Source organism: Diabrotica undecimpunctata, chromosome 4 (assembly GCF_040954645.1).
Source record: "Diabrotica undecimpunctata isolate CICGRU chromosome 4, icDiaUnde3, whole genome shotgun sequence".
NCBI lineage: Eukaryota > Metazoa > Arthropoda > Insecta > Coleoptera > Chrysomelidae > Diabrotica > Diabrotica undecimpunctata.
This window is the reverse complement of record NC_092806.1, coordinates 119,776,921-119,798,782: the sequence shown is the minus strand read 5'-3', so window position 1 is coordinate 119,798,782 and position 21,862 is coordinate 119,776,921. Positions and strand designations below refer to the sequence as shown.

The 21,862-nt window shown below is 32.4% G+C and overlaps 1 protein-coding gene across 3 annotated transcripts in view; it reads right to left on the bottom strand.

The window, feature by feature from the left end:
- Nucleotides 1–21,862, bottom strand: part of LOC140439922 (uncharacterized) — a 180,354-nt gene that overhangs the window by 74,074 nt on the left and 84,418 nt on the right. For all 3 annotated transcript variants that reach the window (XM_072530097.1, XM_072530098.1, XM_072530096.1), the window contains exon 3: nucleotides 138–293. In XM_072530097.1, coding sequence (XP_072386198.1) covers nucleotides 138–293 — 156 coding nt within the window. The remainder of the gene's footprint in view (nucleotides 1–137; nucleotides 294–21,862) is intronic.

Below are 21,862 nucleotides of genomic sequence, written 5' to 3'. Positions count from 1 at the left end.
TTTCAAGTCGTGCAAGCTCCCCTAACACGACTTAACGACCACTTACGTAGCCGGAGTCAAAAAGAAAAAAAAAAAAAAGAAAGAACTACGTCCTAAGAAGACAAAGTGTAGCAATGTAAATACTCTTAAAAAATTACCTGTGAACATGGCGGACAAAATACTCCAACTAATTTTACAAAACTATTAATTCCTCTTAATAATCCAGGTAAATCAATTTGTGATAAAATATTTGTTAAACCGCCTAAACCTCCTCCGCTGCTTCCACTATTTCCACTTCCACCTCCAGATCCAAGCTGCTTAAATAATGTATAAATATAATCAATAAAAATAATATTAGCACAGTCATAACTTAAAGAAATAATGAAGAAACATTGCTGAAAAAAAAATGGATATTTATTTGTGACTTTTAATATAATCGCTAGTTCAACGAGGTTTAAATTATACTTGCCACCTACTAAAAAATAATTTAATTAAATACACATAATGTATGTGTTTAAAAACATAAAACAATCTTAAAATACTTATTTTTAACATATACATAAGAGCGCATAAGCGGCTGTCAAGATATTCCTTGGCAGTCGCTTTTGTTATCAAGTCCTAATAATCGTTTATAAAATACCATTGTTAGTAATTTTTGTTTCTCATTGGATTAGTTCAATTTAAGGCATTAAGAATAAAAAACAGGCATTATAATTTTTATTGCACAATTAGTGCTGCTTGAAACAGTCAACTGTGTACTTTTGTACTGTCGACTATGTTTAAGACTGCAGGTCTTGGTCATGGTTTTCGTTTTCGTTTTTCTTTTTATTTACAATATAATCTACTCAGAAAAGTTAAAATACAAAGAATTCCAAAAATTACACAGTCAATTCAAATAGAGTCACAAAGCTGACATTCCAAAACTATATTATTACGAAACAGGTGTTAAAAGATATCAAAAAATAGAATGATATGAGAATTATGATATCAAATTCAGTTCAAACTGAAAATAGTTTTTTATATATACTAATATGAAACTTTATAGGTTTCTGTGGATTGGTTCCTATCTGCACAATAAAATGTGTCACATTCTCATTAGAGATACCTTATTGGTTATAAATAGAAATTAAATCGCAAAATAAATTGATAATTATCTGATACTTAATGATCTTGATTTTGAAACCTGGTGGAGCACGGCGTAATTTGGCTCGACCATAATGCTCGTGCCAAGAGTCTCAACTCTTGAGAATCTTGAAAGAACAGCAGGTCTCCACATTTATATAATAGAGCTATTCAATAACTACTTAAAAGGATAGCAAGATCATAAATCAAGCAGGTTATACCACTAATATACCACTAATTCCTCAGCAGGGGTACCACAAGGGTCAGTTCTAGAAACATTTTGTTTAATCCTATTATAAGGCTACCTGAACATGACGGAATCTGCATAATAGGGTTTTAGATGATTTGGGTCTAGCAATAGTAGCCTGTGATAAGGAAGGCCTAATGTTTATAGTTTTCTAGATGAGAAGCACAGTCTCCCCCCCCCCCCAAAAACGCAAGAGAATGCAGTGATTACCACACCATTAGCTTGATATATCATGTGCTAAAGTTACTACTAAAACTCATCCATAACCGAATATATCACAAACTGGACATAAACGTTATTGGTACACAATTTGGTTGCCGCAAAGGTCTAGGAACGCGTGAAGCTCTTTTTTTACTTAATATACTAATACGAAGATGCCTGGACGTCAATCAAGATATATACGTATGTTTTATTGACTATAACAAAGCATTCGATAAAGTAGTACGACATGAACAATTAATGAATGTCCTAAAACCAAAGGAGGTTGACTACAACGACCTCAGGATCATATCAAATTTATACTATAAACAGCGAGAAAAAGTATGTGTTAACGAACAGCTGTCAGAAGAAATTGAAATTAGACAGGGATGCATATTATTGTCGCCAATTCTTTTTAATGCCTACTCCAAAGAAATCCTGAAAAAAGCTCTTGAGGGTAAAATAGCTGGAATAAAGGTAAATGGAGTTCCCATTAACAACATTGGATATGCGGACAACACTGTGATCTTAGCCGAAAATATTGAAAATCTTCAGAGACTGGTGACCAGAATAGTGGAGTATGGAAAAGAGTACAGTCTAACAATGAACGTCGAGAAGACAAAATTTATAAGAATATCGAAAACTCAAAGAAATAACGAGAATCTTCTAATAAACGAAAACAACGTCAAACACGGGGACAAATACAAGGGATCTAAAATTGGAACTAAGAGTTAGGTTGGCGAGGTGCTATGTTTTTCCGACTTTGTTTTATGGAATGGAATCTTGGACCTTGAATGCGACATCAATGAAAAAACTGGAATCATTCGAGTTGTGGGTATATAGACGAATTCTGAAAATATCGTGAACAGAACACGTCACATACAAAGAGGTTCTGAGAAGGATGAATAAAGAAATAGAAATTTTAAATACAATTAAAACAAGAAAATTGGAATATCTCGGACATATTACACATGAAGAGAAATACACCTTGCTCCAACTGATTATGCAGAGAAAGATCCAAGAAAGAAAAGCATAGGGAAGCTTAGACTGTCATGGCTGCGCAACCTGAGAGAGTGGTCCGGATGTACATCAAATGAACTTTTCAGAGCAGCCGTCTCAAAAGTCCGAATAGCTATGATGATTGCCAACCTCCGCCGCGAAAATGGCGCTTAAAAAAGAATATTTATAGTAAATGAAACACTAAAAAGTAAACCGCATATTAAAGTAGAATTGGCTGAAACTAGCACCTAAAAAGACAGAACACGTAATATTCTTCCAGACAGGAAAGGCAAAGAGGACATAGTATTTACAATCTTCAGTCAACTATAAAAATAAAATCCTCGGTTAATTACCTGAGGATCGAAATAGATGGTAATCTTTCTTTTAGACAACATTTGAGTAGCTTATTAAAGAAGGCTACATTTAGGAATGCGGCAATTTCGAAAGTTTATTTAAAGGCTTCACCGGATAAGGGTCAGTGGACAGGGCAGTTAATACTGGACATCATAAAATCCATAGGATGCAAACATGAGCGCCTAACTGATCATTTTACGCAGCATTTAAGTGACCATGGTTATTTTCAAATATATTGGCACAGGATCGGAAAAACTCAAGTCCCAAAGTTCTATTACTGTAGAACTGTAGATAGTTCAAGACATGCGATTTTCAAGTGCAATAGATGATCAAAGACAGACAGCATTTTGTTATTGAAGTAAAAGGTTACCACCCAAATGAGGAATTGATAAATTACATACTAGATATTTGGCATAACTGGCAACGAGGTTACCAAATAATAACGAATATAATTAAAAAGAAAGAAGAAGACAACTTTAAAAAATAAAAGTGGGAAGTTTGCAATCAAATTGCCCAGAATGAATGTGATGCATATGTCGTTATACACGATTCCACTTTACCAATACATTAATGGGCTCCGACAGATTTTAACCGGTAAAAGTCAGTCACGCAATTTCCTTATAGAACCTAAAGGTAGCATTCCGCATCATGCGACCGAGACAGGAGACAGAGACAGGCGACAGATAGGCGAGACCGCGACACCAAGTGAACTGTCGCCCCTTGAACTGGGTACGCGACCGAGACAAGCGACATACGAGAAACGTGTGGCTAAAAAGAAGGTATAATGACTTCAAAACTACTCTTTAAAAGGTTAATGGAAGAAGAAGAAGATGACGATATAGTTCTATATTACATGTTTCGAATAAAAAAACGGAGTTGTATAAATTCTATATTTAAAACAAGGCGCGAGGAAGGCTTTTTTAATTTATTAATAATGAATGATTTATCATTAGATGAAGAAAAATTTAGAGGTTATTTTAGACTGAATAAAACACAGTTCGATTATATAAACAATTTAATAGAGAAGGACATATAAACGAAAGGCGACATAACATCAAAAGAAAAATTATCTTTAACTTTAAGGTAAGTTTTATATCTTAATACTAAAAAAAATATTAATTAATTTTATAATGAAAAAAGGGAATTGAAATAGTCTCCATCATGTTGTGAAGCAGGCCTACTACTATTGGTTGCAGAGGCTGATCCAGAGGGAGAAACGACGGATGAAGCATAAATATGTTCGTCTGATGTCGGGGGAGCTGTTTGAATGCTGCTTTCCATATCCATTTGCATTAGTTCATATTTTGTCAAAATTTTGAATATTTCGCTCCTTGCCTGTCCTTGAAAACGCTGGTTCAATTTTCTCATTATAGATTTAATATGGTTGCCAAATGTATTAACTTCGTCATCATTTTCTTTGATAGTGTTCTTGTAAGAATATTTGTCTCTGGTCGTCTCGTTTCTTGAGATAAGTCAAAAAATCATCTTCGACTTTCTTTCGTTTTTTAGTTGGCGGATGTGTAGATTTGGCTGCCTCCGGAGCCGGTTGGATCGATGTATCTAGATTTTCTTCACTAACAAAGGGGATTTCTGCCTCTTCAGTTGACATAAGACTTTCGGAAGAAATATTGGAGGCACTGGCTCTTTCGGTGGATACCTGTTCCAAGAACCGAAGTTTTTCAAACAGCTCCCATTTGGAATTTTTAGCTGGATCACCCGATCTAGTTGCCATTTTCTTTTAACGTTTGTAACGATTATACGAATCTCGAATGTACTTCCACCTTTTTTTACAGTCAGCATCTGCAAAAAAGAAAAGTATTGTGTTATGTATCAACTAATTGTTAAAATAATTTTATTGTTATTGGTAAAAATTTAGTGATACAATTGTATTTTTTTCAGATTCCTTGCTACTGGAGAAAGCTTTGCATCTCTCTCATATGCTTATAGAATATCTGCATGTTACATTTCAAGAATTGTGAAAGAAGTATTACATATTTTAAGAAAAAAAAATAATTCCTCAATTTATGCCTGAGCCTACACAAGACGACTACAAACGTATTTCTGAGAACTTTTGGACACAATGGAATATTCCAATTGTATGGGAGCCATCGATGGCAAACACGTTCGTATAAGAGCTCCTTCAAAGAGTGAATCTTTATTTTTTAATTATAAGGAATATTTTTCTATTGTAGTCTTAGCTATTGTGGACTCTAATAGCAAGTTTATAACGGTAGATGTCGGTTCTTATGGCAAAGAGGGAGACAGTAGTATTTTCAAAAAATCTGTAATGGGAGAAAATATTATGGACAACAAATTTAATTTTCTTGAGCCTCAGTGCCTTCCAGGAACTGATGTAAAACTAGGTTACTATTTAATACGAGATTAAGCTTTTGGTCTTGACACTTACATGATGAAACCTTATACAAAACGAGACGCGAAGAATGATTTAAGTAAACAAGTTTTTAATTATCGACTTTGTCGGGGTAGAAGAGTTTCAGAAAATGCATTTGGGTTGTTGGCCCAGGTATTTAGAATATTTTACACACCAATAGCGATTGCTCCAGAAACATGTAATGACCTAATATTAGTTAGCTGTTGTTTACATAACCTACTACGTGAAGGCTTTCTAGAAGAATCTGGGAAATCTGTTTATCGGTTGAATAGTTCCGATGTAACGTCACATCCAAATATGCAGTCTTTAATTCACACAGGCGGTTATAATAAAACCGGATTTACCATAAGAGATGAGTTGAGAAAATATTTTACTTCTGAGGCTGGTAAAGTTTCTTGGCAAGAGGATCACGTAAAAAGAACAAACTAATAAATATTTTAGCCTAACCTTTAAACCTATATACTCTGGAATATTCAATATCTTACTATTGCTAACCTTTATAATTACGTATAGTATTATAAATATGTATTCACAAGAGGTTATACCTTTTAAAAGTAATGAATTAAATATTAAATTGTAACTTACCAGTTCTGTTTATTTTTTCTGCTATATCCTTCCAAATATTTTCCCGAACGATAACATCCTTGTAGGATTCTACTTGAGGATCGTATAGTGGTGGGCTCTTAGATAATAACTCTATTAGCAATTCATCTTCCTCAGCACTAAATTTTATTTCGGACATTATTATTAACAAAAATGCATATACAAATCATCGCCAAATCAGAAGTGTCGCGGGACGACACACTTCACTACTGCTCTTGTAGGAGACCGAGGAGACACAGACAAGCGACAATCGTTTGTCGCTTGTCTCGGTCGTGGGCTACGGAATGACCCTGATATAATTGCATTGAGAACAGACGTGGAGAGACCACAATCGGTCTCGCCTATCTGTTGCCTGTCTCGGTCTCCTGTCTCGGTCGCGTGTTGCGGAATGGTACCTTAAGCGGTTGGTGTGATTTGATGATTTTTCCCGGGTTTAAAAAAAAGTTTGTGCAGGTAATATGTTCATAAACGTCTCACAAAAATTAAGTGCATCACGGATTTTATGTCTACCAGTGTCGGAATTGTTGATATTGATTGATGTACTGATGTCAGATATGTTTTTATTGTCCCATATTAATAATCTCATTGAATACTCATGTAAATTTATTTCAAACAGGTGTGTAAGTGTAGGGCAGCTTTAAGTATTAGTAAAGTACCTAAATGTTATTTAAATATTGCGCTGTAATTGTCACATAAATCCGAGGATCGGATAAACTAAGTTATGGTATCAGATTCAGATTCATTTCCTTTTGTTTTATTAAACATTAATTAGTTTCTTGAGCTGCTTGTTCGGCTTCGTTTTAGGCCCACACGTAAACATAACCTTTGTTGGTGAAAGCAAAGTGAATGCTTAAATTATACAACCAAATTTGTCATAATAATTTAAAACAATCCCTGTGGCTATTTGGTAGTTTTCTTGTAGTTTGACTTCGTCAATGCTGAATTAACAGATTTTTCTAAAATTCATAGGATTTTGATAGAAGTTTCATTATTTAATTATTAAATAATCATAATATTCAAACTAATATTGTTGCATACAACTTATAATTGTTTTAAAACGCAATAAGACATTTTAATAGCATCAGCCAACGTTTATACGTGTTTCTATTTATTAAACAACTTCATTTATAATTTTTTGAAAAACTAACTGGTGACTTAAAACATTTTTACAGTAAAAGCTTCGGCTTTTACTATAATGAACATTGTCACACAGAAAATATCATTTTTCTGGATTAATTTTTTTATTTGAAAATTGATGTGAATATTTGAAAAATATTTGACATATTCAGAGTCCTAAAAATATATATTTTTAATTTTTATCATAGTTTAGTATAATTTTTTTTATCCAAATAAGCTGAATAATCATGGCAGTTTTCAAATATGTAACAGTATAGTCCTATTTTGTCAATTTCAACTCATATATTTTCTCATTTTTCTTTCTCAGTTCATTACCTGTCTAATACTTTAAATTTCATTAATTCTTAATTTTAGACATTTTAGAGTTCATAGTTTGTTCATATATAACTTTGTTTATCATTGTATTTATTAACGCCATTTAACTTCCTTATTTGGATACATGGGTAGATATTCTTTTGCTACATCCAAATATTCTTTACCAATATTTCCTACCACACTTCATTTGCCCTTGCATTACCAATTATTTTGATTCTAATTTTAATCCAACGATTATACATTTACTTGCACATCTTCTTAGACTCAGGTTCTCAGAGTCTCATTTTACTACTACATTCTTACAAATAACTTTAATTAATTAAAATAGCATGCCTACTTAAATTCCCCACACTTGCTTATTGAATCACATCGATGAATCGCTGTCCAAGCATTATAAATTTGTTTGTTTGGATAGCGTGGCATTTACGTGATGCCTCAAACTTGTTGATTCTGGTATGAAATGACCGAAGTATTTGACGGTTTATTTTTTCCATGAGTTCCTACGAAAAAGAACAGAATAGACTTGTAAGTTTATATGAAAAGCTTTTGTCAGATGAAGGCGTAGGAGTGGACGACCCATATACAAATTCTGGATCATCAGATGATTATATACCCAGTAACATAGAAACCTCGGATTCTTTTAAAGAAATTTCTAGGAAACTGAGAAAATTACATGGGATCAGTGAAGTACCGGACAAACGTAATCTTCCACTTTTGAGCAATTTCTTTCAAATATTAACTTCAACAATACTGAAACAGCGCGACAACTAAACGCATCGGATTTTAATCGGCTTCACAAAATATGTCCGTTGGTTTAAAAACTTATTTTTACATTTTAGCTAATTGTTACTTTAGGAGAAAACGTCTGTATTGATGAGATGATGGTACCTGATCGTAATCACTTAAAATTCAAGCAATATATCAAAAATAAAAAATACAAATTAGTTATTAAATTAAATAACCTCTGCTTAGAAATTAGCTACCCTTATGGTCTTAAAATTTATTGTGGAAAAAATAGTCAGGGTATTGTTCTATCACTTATGGAAGGGTTGTTAGATATTGGTCGTACGCTCTTCACAGATCATTATTATACGAGCGTCACCCTTGCTTATACACTTCTCAGCCGTACAACTCACCTTGTTGGCACTATTCGGTTTAACAGAAAAATGAGTAAAAAAAAACTAACAAAAATTGACCTAAAAAGTCATTCCGCAGTATGACAATAGGCAAGTCTTCACATTACTCGAGACGAGGGACTAAATCTTCTTCTTCAGTGCCTTATCCGGTCCAGATGTTGGCGATCATCAAGGCTATCATGGTTTTGTTGACTGCTCTGCGAAACAGCTCCGCTGAGGTCATCCCAAACCATTGTCGGAGATTTTTCAACCACGAGATACGACGGCGTCTCGGTCCTCTTCTGCCAAATACTTTACCCTGCATAACAAGTTGAAGAATTCGATATTTTTCTTCGTTCCGCATCACGTGGCCGAGGTACTCAAGCTTACGTTGTTTAATTAAATTAAGCACTTCTTTTTCTTTTGTCATGCGCTGTAGGACCTCAACGTTGGTGACATGGTCCACATAAGATATTTTTAGTATCCTTCTGTATATCCACATCTCGAAGGCTTCGATTCGTTTTTCAGTGGCTTGCGTCAGTGTCCAGGCTTCAACTCCATATAGTAACACTGGAAGAACGTAGCACCTCACTATTCGCATCTTGGTTCCCAAACTGAGATCACTGCAGCACAGCAAGGATCTCAACTTAATAAATGTAGACCGTGCCATTTCAATTCTGGATCTAATCTCTTGAGCGTAGTGCCATTGTACGTTGAGGGTAGTTCCGAGGTAAGTGAATCTGTCGACTCTCTCTAAGGAATAAATGGCAAAGGAAATTAACAATAGAATTATTGTTTGGTAGTTCCTTGGTATATGCTCATATTGTATATACACAGGTGACACAAACTAAATTGACTATAACAGAGTTCAAAACAGAAGTCGCTATAGAACTACTGAGTGAAGGAAGCTCAAAACGTGTTATATTATTATAATTACTTTTGCATATTCTGAATAAAACCTTTAATTTTTTCATAAAGTTTTATAATTTCCATATCTTTCATAAAAACCGCCCTACATCCGATCAGGAATTATTAGTTTGCTCCTTAGACGACCCTGTCCAACCTACAATGTAATTTATATAGTTCTATAGGCTATAGTTTATGCCACGGTGTCCATAATACAAAGCCGTAGTGTGGCATTAGAGTGATGCCTCAGCGTCCTAAAGAGTACGGTTTAGTGAGGGGGCTGAACGTGTTACCTTCAATATAGTTTATATTTCTGTGTAGATGTGTTCAGATATCTCACCATTACTTAACGATAAATTCAATTAAATTAGATAGCATGGTATTATTTTGAAGGTGATTTTCTTGTGGCATATTACTTCATTTTATTATTTTTACTGGGACGTTTTTCGAAGTGAAAATATAAACATCCAATAAACTTATTTTAAGGTGTAGTTGTGGCTCATTTTCAGTAAAAATAGTAATCTAATATCGATATATTAAGTCCCCCAAAACTTGCTTATAGTATTAATGAATTATCTACATCTCCAGTTGTTATTGCTTGTAAAACTCGTAACTTCATTGATCTCTTTAATTTTAGTATCGATTCAAACTAACTTTAAAAATATTCTAAATTTAATTATATAAAACCAATATACACAGTAAGTTAATTCAAACTTTACCCTTAAAAGAGTCTTAAATTTTGTTTACTTTCTAAAAACAACATTTAACCTTGCCTTAATTTCTGTATCATTTAAACATGTAATTTCATATTCGTATATACACTTGGTCGGCTGGTGACTACAGTTAGACACACCTCATTTTTTCGAAGAATAAGGGCCGTTTACTTTTAGTTTTTACATTTTATGTTAGGTATTTATGTTTACTTCTAGTTAAATCCATTAAAATCGATATTATGTCGTATTCATTTTAATTCATTCAATCTTTAATACGTAAATTTAACAATTCTACTGTTTAGTGATAGGTTATTAAGCAAGTACTTAAGTATGTACTTATGACAATACGTTTTAGTTTAGCATTCAAACTTTTAATCACGCTTTCTTCATTATTAAGTGAGATTACTTACTTTAAGGTTTTCACTGACGATGGTCTGATAGGACTGAAAACGTTTTAAACAATTGTAATCCATTTGTATATTACATTTTAATGTTTTTTTTAACAAATATACCAATTACTTTGGAAGTTTTTTACTCTATTGTTTTTTTTAACTGTGTTATGGAAACTATCCCAATTTAAATTTATATAATAATCATTTGACTCTTTTGATCCTCTCTTAGTTTCATTCTAGCTTAGAAGTGTTGTATTTACCTGCATATCGAATATTATCTTGAGTATTGAGTGCTTGTGTGTAATGAGTATTTTTTAGGGTATCATTATTCTGTTGTCATTTTAACTATGTTTATGTCTGAGTTAAGTCCTTAGTTTAAGACTTAAGTTTACAACAAATCTCATTTGTTTGACATCTATCAATTATTTTTCCTGAATTAAGTATTATATGAAAGAAAATCTAGAAACAACTGATGAATACCCTAGACTTAAGATACTAGAGTAGTGTACAGTCTTTTATAATTTCACTTTTACTTAATTTTTTGGATTCTATGATTTAAATCAACATTTTTTTAGTTGCTCTATGTATATTTCTCTACAGTCATAATGAGATACTTCATAACGCTACTTGGGCTTATCCACTATACTGTAGAGCCTCTTCTTCTTAAGATGCTTCTTCATAATCTAATACAAGTGCAATATTGTCAGTACATAGTAGATAATTTAAATGTTTTTGATAATGTTCTTTTTACTCAGATCTAGTTTTTTTTTCCAACTTTCAGACTTTTTGTTATGGTCATAATTTGTTTGATTAATTTCTATTTAAAGATATAATATTTCCTATCCAAAGTTATGAAGTATCTTGCATTATATTCAAGATACTTCATAATCATGACTTATAGTATATTATACTTATTAAGTGGTACAACTTGTGGAAATAATAATCGAATGGAAAAAATAAATTATAAATTATTAAGTAATTTTTTTGTTTACAAAATACGAAAAATTCAGCATTGAGTTTGTCTCACAAATGAAGGAGTGTATGCAGTTTATTACGATAAATAATTTCTTTGTCTACATAAATGATTTGATCTTTTCTTGCATTAAAAAGTTTCTTTTTTCGTCAATTATGTTATTATAAACCGCATCGTGAATAATATTATGCACGTTGCCAAATATGTTATGCAACTACCGTACATGATTTACTTCTACGAACAGACCACAAATATGTAAATACCTGAACAGTTAAAAGGAAAAATCCGGTATTGGATAACTAATTCAGGTTTTTTTTTATTATAGTTACGTAACAATTTACACCAATTACTCTACGAGAATATTCCAACGAAAACGAACTTTTGAAATAATCGTTGTTTAATTATGAGTTAATTAGAAATTTATAAAATTGTCGACTTAAACAAAAATACCAATTTGGCAATATACAATTTTAGGAATTCTTTTTGTTCATTAATTTTGGACATACGTAGACGTAGATATGTTTTATTATACATAGGTAATAAATTATTTGAATTTTTTTGTCATATATCGTTTTAAATTAAGAACGTAAATTTAAGAGAATTAGCTTAAAAGTTTTTTTTTTTTGGAAAAAAATAAATTTATTATAATATTTTGTTGTGATTTTCTCTAATTAATTTTACTGATGGGTGAAAAATACATGAGTATCGGAAATCAATCTCATGGACTAAAGAAAATACTACCACAATATTCACTTTGACTGCCACTTTATATTTAGTTATCTTAGTATGAAACAAATACGAAAAATACCTATTTAATTGGATAGTTTGTGAATCCAAAAGGCCTGACTCAGGTAGCACACCTGTTGTGGTACCTGACTCAAGTAGCACAAAACTCATTTTGACAACAGTGGCAGTTAACGTGTTAAAGGAAATTAAACTAGCAATACGTTTTTGTGCACAATATTGCTAAAAGAATGTCCCAATTTCGCCAAAATGTACTAAAGACTCTAAAGTCTATACCTTATAAGTCCAGAACAGTATGGATTTGTAAATTATACCCATAACTGGCAAGTAAAACAAAGTAACTTATGACATGACATGGCATATAAAGAAATTTCTGGTTTAAAGGAAATTGTCGATATAGAAGTAAAAAGGCAAAAGGTTATAGACATCTTCTGCTGTCTATGTAAAAATATTTGCCCCAAAAGTAAGAAAAAAAAACAATGCCTTTGGTATGAAGATATACTGGAGGATGTTACTAATTCCATTGACAGCGCATCATATAAATGAGTTTGTCCTTTAAGAACTACATTTTAATATAAGATTCATTAGAAAAATTAGAATTTATTTTATTCTAAGAGACTTTGGTTGTATTACTAGAAAGAAAGGAAACGAATGGAAGGACTGGTTGTCGCAGATAAAATCAAAGAAAGAAGATAAAGAGACATGTAGATTTTCTGCATGGTTTTTGATCAAACTAAAAAATTCACAGAACTCTCTCCTCCGGAATATTTCACAAAGCTCAAAATAGATTTGAATGGTAAATCCGTCAATAAAACACCATGACGTCACCATATTTCTGCATAGGGTAACGGATTGAGAAGGATCTATTAAAAATAAACCATATACATGTATTGTCTACTGATGAATCTATATTTTACCTACAATATTTTAACCTACGAGTTATATTTTCGGCCCGAAGTAAGTTTGCAAATAAATTTAATTATGGTTCCAGGAGAAATATTCTTTTAAGGTCCCAATTCTATTTTCCATTGTCCTTACGGAATCTGTGACAGATGATATAAATAAGAAACTTTCAGGTTATGTATAATTATGTGAAAGAGGGAATAAACCAATTAAAAAACAGAAAGTCACCAGGAGAAGATCAAATACCAAATGAACTTAAAATATGGAGGTGATTACCTTGTACAATAACTGCAACTTCTTATTAATAAAATAATCACCATGAACAGAATACTAGATGAATGGAGGAGAGCGATCATGGTGATGTTCTTCAAAAAAGGAGATAAGAAAGACCCCAATAATTATCGAGCAATAAATCTATTAAATACAACACTCAAATTGACAACAAGAATAATTGCGACAAAAATAAACGAACGAATATCTCTGCAAGAGGAACAGCAAGGATTTCGGACAGGAAGATCATGCACGGATGCAGTTTTTGTAATAAGAAAAATAAAAGAAAAGTCGCTGGAATACAACAAACCAGCATAGATGTGTCTGATAGATTTGAAGAAAGCGTTTGATAGAGTGAGAATTCGGGACGCGATACATTTATTATATGAAAAGGGAATATCACTGGATATAGTAAAAACCATTGAGAATATATATAAAGATAACATAGCTATGGTAAGATGTAAAGGAAAACTATCGCAACCTATCAAATATGAAACTGGCATTAGACAAGGAGATTCGCTGAGCTCATTAATATTTAATCTGATAATAAATGAAATCATAAAGAAAGTTAAAAAAAAGAAGAAGATATAGAATGGGAGAAAAGAAAATAAGGATAATATGCTACGCCGACGACGCCATAATAACAGCCGAAAATGAAGATGACCTACAAAGATTAATTAAAGAATTCGAGGATACGGCGCTCATATACAGCATGGAGAACTCAACAGAGAAAACTAAAGCGATAGTGATATCAGCGGAACCGAGACAATGTAAACTAGTCGTAAATAACAAAATAATAGAACAAGTGATGGGAACTGAATACTTGGGAATAAAACTGTCAAGCTACGGAAAAGTGGAAGAAGAAGTACAAAAAGAAGTGAACATGGCAAACAGAGCAGCAGGATGTCTCAACAACACAATCTGGAAAAACAAATACCTCACAACGGAAACGAAAACCAGGATATATAAATCAACAATAAGACCGATAATGACGTACATAGCGGAAACAAGAGCAGATACGGCGAAAACACAAAGACTACTGGAAACAACAGAAATGAAAGTCTTACGAAAAATAACAAACCAAACTCTAAGAGACAGAGTAAGAAGTGAGGAAATACGAGCAAGATGATCTAGACGAAATAAACGCGTGGACCAAAAGAAGAAAAGTGGAATGGAATCAACACATCGAAAGAATGACAGAAAATAAAATAGTACGAATAACAAGAGACAAATCGCCAAATAGAAAAAGATCATTGTCAACGACCGAGGAAAAAAAGGTCAGGCATTAAACCTATTTATAAAGTAGAAAGAAGAAGAAGAAGATGTTATATAACAATGAACGCTTTTATGTAGCACTCATTACTGGATAATTATTATACAAATATGGTATTTTCTTCTAAATTGTTCATGCAGTGCATAGACTTAAATCCCATTGGGATTGTTTGGGACAGGCTCGGTGAACTTAATCAAAGTCAGTTAGCTGCTTATGTTACATTGGATCAGCTTAAAGTAACGCTCTTAGAGGACTGGAAAGTAATTACACAGAATCAAGATACCAACTTGATGCTCACAAGAATGTATGCCCTTATTCACATTTCCTTACTGTTGGATAGTTTAAAATCTTCTAGAAAATGACAGCAATCATTACGAAAAGTTAAAATATATCGTTTATAATGTGCATTTATTTTAAATATTATTGAAATTATATTTATTTAGGATATTATCATTACCCTCTTCTAAAACTATTGCCGAAAATTGGTTCTGTAATGGTCAGTTAATTTCACCTATTCCAACTTAGTTACATCAAAACGATGACGACCAATAACTCAGAAATACTCATTTAAGGTTGTTTGTTAATTTTTTATAATTTTTTTAAATTGTTTCATCCTTTTTGTGCAAACTATGCAGTTTTCCTTTGACTGGTAGAAATATTCAACAACATCTATGAGACTGGCGAAATACCGCAGGACTGGCTCAGGTCGACCTTTGTACATATTCACAAGAAACTTAACGCAAACAGTTGTGACCAGTTTCGACTATTAAGGCAGGTCGTAAAACTTTTCTTGAAAATAGTACATACACGAATTTATGACACATGTGAAAGAAACACTGGTCCTACTCAGTTTTAATTCAGAAAAGATTTCGACACACGTAAACTCTTCTGTTTAACTGTATTGCTTTAAAAATAAAGAGACTAGCGCAAATATGTTTTCCTATGCTTCATAGATTAGCAGAAAGCATTTGAGTGTGTAAAGCATACTGCTGAATAACTTGGCACCAATACAGAAATGCGTAGCATAATTGAACTGGTTCAACATTTTCGAATATGAGAACTCTGATTTACCGATGTCTGATTTGGCTTGGACAATAAATGCTAACGTAATGAATCGCTTTAAGGCCTTCGTAATGTGGGTGTTCATCCTTAAAGTTCCCTGGACCTGGATCATATAACCAACGCCGAAGCATTAAGCCGGATAAGGAGAGATAGAAAACCAATGCAAATAGGGAAGTGGATAAAAACAGCCTACCTGGCTGCTATACTTTAGATTTTAAATAAACCCATAGGAAATAATCGGAGGAGTCAAATCAGGGAATCTAGCCGTCCATTCGATCGTTCCACGTCTTTCAATCCACTTATTGGGAAAAAAATCGTTTAAATAATTTCTAACTATACGTGCAAAATGCGGTGGAGGTCCGTCTTGGTAGTAAATAGATCGATCTATCTCAGTTGTATAATTAACATCAGAAAAAAATCTTTGTAATGTAGGCACTAAAAAGTTAATAAAAAAATCTAGATAAACCTCACCATCAACTGTGCCCTCAAAAAAATAAGAACCAATAATTTTATTGTTAATGATACCAGCTCAAACGTTAATTTTTTTAGGATATTGCGTGTGAGTCTCACACACCCAGTAAGAATTTCCTCTGCTCCAATATCAACAGTTCTGTTTGTTAACCGTTCCGTTTAAATGAATCGTCGCTTCATCAGAAAAAACTATTTTGTTTATAAACTGCAAATTTGCGTTCATTCTGTACATCATCATTTCACAAAATTTTTGACTTCTTCATTCAGAATAATCTTCATTTAACTCCCGAACCAACTGAACTTTGTAAGGGTGGTATTTTTCTTTATGCAGAACTCTCAAAGTAGATGATTTACTTATATCATTAATGGCGGATTTTCCTCAATCTCTAGAAGTACAACTAACTTTTTTTCATCAGTAAATTTAACATTTCTACCTGGTTTTTCAATATTTTTTACATGTCCAACATAACGAAACTACTTTTTAATTTTACTAACTGTAGATTGCGAAACTTGACCAGGGTATTTATTATTAAACATTTCACAAACCTCCTTTTGAGTTCTTGATTTATTACCACAACCAATCATAATTAAAATGTCTATGCTTTGAGTCTTAGACAAATGGGTCATTATTAAATTTAGTACGCGCATAAATATTATACTGACGCCTTTTGGTAACTTTAACTAAATAAATGACAGCAGCTTACTAAATTCATATTAATTGTTTATTTTTCGTTTTGACTAATATTTTATTATCTTTAAAAATTTTTCCTCAATGTTTAGCAAAACAGATGATACCAAAATACCTGATTATTTATAAAGTATATTTTAATAGACCAGACAATATTGCTGATTTAAAAGTTAGGATAACGGAAGAAATTAACAAAATAACCCCCGAGGTCATACAAAATGTTGTACGAGAATTCCAAAATGACCTCAGTTATTGTCAAGAAGTGAATAATTGTAGTCAAGTTGAACATTTAATTTAATTTTAAAAATGAATTTTCTCAGTTATGATTTCACAAACTCAAAAGCTTTATATTACTGAACAGAGGACTAAAATCCCTTTCTAACAAGGTGCCACACTACCCCCTTTGTTATTAAAAATTTTCGAGGGAATGCTTATAATTCAAAGGGGTGCTGGACTGGGATAATATTTTCATACTGTACATTGCCAATTTAAGATCAAAAATCGACCTGTTTCAGGTTTTTTTTTCACATAGTACAAGAATTTAGCTAAAAATGAATTTATTAAATACTTATAGACCGCATGGTATATATATATATATATATATATATATATATATATATATATATATATATATATATATATATATATGTATATATATATATATATATATATATATATATATATATATATATATATAGATATAGTAATAGTAAAATGTAATGGCATGTCTCGCAAAACAGAAATCAAAAAAGGTATTTCTATGGCAACCGTATTTCTGACTATTGGTCGTCTTCAGTATATATATATATATATATATATATATATATATTTATATATATATATATATATATATATATATATATATATATATATATATATATATATATATATATATATTTATATAGATATATACATGTCCAAAAGTTTGGAATACGTACAAATAATATATCTACGCCTATGGTGGTTTTAAAACTGTTGTTGATATTCATTCTAGGGGGTTTTTAAATGAAAATGATAAAAAATTTGAATTGCGTACTAATTAACGTATTTACACATTATTTTAGTTTTCGTTTAAATTTGAATTGAGCCGTTTAAAAATGCCTAAAAACGTGATATCTCATTTTGATAGATTCAGAGTAATTGCTTTGTAATAACAGGATTTTAGTCAAAGTTATATCGTGAATAATGCTGATGTTACTCAGAGTGCTGTATCGAAAATTAAAAAAAATTCTAAGATACAAATAAAGTCAAGGATCGTCTCAGAAGTGATAGAAATCGATGTACCAGCACAAGACCGGCAAATAACATTTATAGCTCGTAGAAATCATCTGGAATCTACAAGTGGTATATCCAGAGAAATTTCTAGTCTTCAAGGACTGAATATTTCACTGCAAACAATAACACGCAGACTAAATTCGGTAAATTTGTATCGTAGAAGACCGCTACGTGTTCCTTAACTTACCTACCAACATAAAATAGTAAGGTTGCAATGGGCTAGAGAAATGGCGCATCATGATCCTATCTGGAATAACGTGATGTTCTCTGATGAGTCAAAAATTGACTTGGTATCTGATTTGCGAAGAACACTGGTTTGGAGGGCCCCAGGACGACAAGCCCCACTAGAAACAGCTAAACCACGTGTCCCATTTGAAGGTGGCAGTATTATGGTTTGGGATGGTATTATGAGTGGTACACGGACGTCACTACTGATTCTGGAGAGAAGAGTCACTGGTGCTGTATATATCAAGGAAGTTTTAATTCCTGTCGTACGTCTATTCCGAGGGGCAGTAGGTGATGAATTTGTGTTTATGCATGACAACGCACCTCCTCATCGAACATCAGCAGTACAAAATTTTCTTGAAGAAGAAGGAATATATACATTACAGTGGCCCTCGAATTCCCCCGACATGAACATTATTGAACATACTTATGACATTCTCAAAACACGCATCAAGAAGCGAAACAATGCCCCTATTACACTTTGAGAACTTGCTGCTCGTGAAGAATGGGAGAGAATTCCGGAAGCCCAGCTCGACCGGTTAATCGGCAGCATGCCAAATCGCGTACAGGCTTGCATACAGGCCAATGGAGGAAATACTTATTATTAGTTTTATTAAAAATTATTTTTTTCTATACTAATTTATTTTTAAATGTAAGTTTTTCACTCCAAGAAAATAAATATTTCTTTCGCATATCGTTTATCTGGTTTTGAGATTTATTTAGTATTGTTGATAATTGAAACAAAATGATGTTTAACTATTCAGAAGATTTTATATATAAAAATCAATAAAAAGATGAAATATTCCAATATTCCAAACTATTGGACATATGTGTATATATATATATATATATATTATATTTTATATATATATATATGAAGACTACAGGGGAAAAACGCTGTAAGTCAATTTTTAAAATTTTTGGAAAACGCGATTTTTAGATTCAAAACTTCATAATTCATAAATAAACATGCTAAAACACTATTGTATTGAGTATTTGACAACTCATATATACAGAGTATGATATTATAAAATTGAAATTGTCATGTACAGTAGGTAACAAGAGAAATTAAAAAAAAAACAACCAAAGGTCTGGAGGAAAAAGGCAAAAACGCTGTAATTGACAAAATAATATAATATGAATTCAACGAAAGAAAAGAATAAACAGAACTAGACTTGTTTAACTTAACTAAAGCTAAAAACATTAATATTATCTGTTAAATGAATCGATAACATTGTAAAATTCTTAAGATAAAAAATAAGTCAAATTTTTGTTAGCTGATCAAAATACATTCTTCCTTTTTCTGAACAAAATTTTTTTAAAACTTGGAGATCTTTGTATTTTGCCATTGGAATGGGCAGTGACTCAGTATAGGATCGAGAAGGAAAAACGAATTCTTTTCCAGTATACGGTGGTTCCCTACCAGTCACTTTTTTGTTAATGACAGCCGAAACCATTGTTCCATTGTAGGTGTCTCTGAAATAAATTAGTCTGGGATGTTGCTTTGAAATGCTTAATTCTCTTATTGGTCTAGTTTTAAAAGGTGCTTTTGTAACATACATAGGTGCAAGAAAAGTGTCCCAGCTACGCACCAAGTAGTTATCAACCACTTCTACTTTATAAGGCACAGGTTTTTGACGAGCCAATCGTAACACTGCTTCCCAATCTTCTGGGGTTTCTGCTGCACTTTTTTGATTAACGATACCAAAATCTTTCATCATGTAAGAGTGACCTCTTATAGGAAAGGTCACTGAAATAGAGTCAAATCTGTTTATTTTATGGACTAAATAATGTAGAAACCGGAATACTGTCCAATTTTTATTTTGGCCTCCACACGAATCACAGAAAATCACTAAGTTACGAACTTCAGGAGGAAGCTGGATTGTCACATAGTCATACAGAAATGAGCAAACTTCATTGGCACCCTTTCGAGCTACTGTCTCAGGGTACGAGTACATAACAACATCATTATCACTAAGTCGATGGATATTAAAGGAGTAGAAAGACAACTGCCTTTTATAATACACGTCGTTACTCGTAATATTAGGCATTGGAAGGTTTTTATTATAGTCCATTGCTATGACTTCATATTCTCTTGAGGTCCTTGCTCGTAGTATAGCTTTTGTTTTTCGTTTGTAAAATGTCTGTGCTTTCAGCAAGTGAAGTTTCTGCCCTGTTTTAAGTTTATTAATTAATTTTTCATCTTTACATTCCCTTATTTTTATTTTGGAAGCATCACAAATGCTGCAAGTGTCGGTTCTGGGATACCCAAAGGCGATATTAAAGCGTGTGTTGAATGTTTTCCTATATACTTCATAGCACACTGCTCTATTGGGATGTTTCTCAAGGAACATTTTGTACATCTTTTTAATGTAAAGTTCCTCTGGAAGGTACTTCCTGCTAGATTTTTTTAGGCTGTAGTGACTCATGCGTCCTTTGAATGATTTTATGTGATTTAAAATTAACTGCATAGTTTCTTCAGACAATTTATTGGGTCTTGAGCCATGTTTACCTCTATTGTCCTTGGCGGTTGTACCATGTTTTAGGGCTTTTTGTACAGTTTGTAATCTTCTCGTGGATATGCCATGAAGAGCAACAAAAGCTTTTTGACAAACCTGAACGTCTTTTGCAGGTGATGTATGCCCCTCATCATTAGTTACCGCACGGCGAATTCTGTAATTAAAAGAGCCATCTCTTACGTTGCAATTCTCTTCATCTTTTCTTGGCCTTCTTTGAGTTACAGGAAGTATGGATATTAGACCACCCAAATACATACTTTGCTCGTCCCAATTCAGCATAGAATTAAAATTACGAATAATTGTATTTCTTTGTTCAACCGTTATATTTTCAAAACACTGGTAACGTTTACAACGGCAGTCCTCGCCTGTTTCGTGAGTTTGCACTTTTAGCGCTTTAGCTACATCACGTATTCGCCCAAAACTTTTTCGTTTTCTTGTAGTTTTTGACTGTAAAGCCTCTTCAATTTCGCTGTCCTCACTTTCCATATTAATAAACAATAGTTCAAACTTACCAAACGTTAAAAAACAAACTGTGATTATGATAATATTGATACTTAAATAAACAACTTGTATGAATGCTGAACACTGACTGTGATTTTCCGTTGTAAATTGTCCCTACGGACAGGCGCATTGAGCACTTAAATCTGACTTATAGCATTGTTGCCTAGTTTAACCTTGACTTGCAGCGCTCTTCCATTGTACAGCATTATTTTATTCGTTTGTAACGTTTGACTTATTGCACTTTTATTTTGTTTGATATTTGTGGATTGTACTACGTGTATCCAAGTATCGAAAAATGTATTCCTCAAGAAATCGATAAAAATTGACTTACAGCGTTTTTCCCCTGTAGTCTTCATATATATATATATATATATATATATATATATATATATATATATATATATGTATATATATTTATACATATATATATATATATATATATATATATATATATATATATGTATATATATTTATACATATATATAT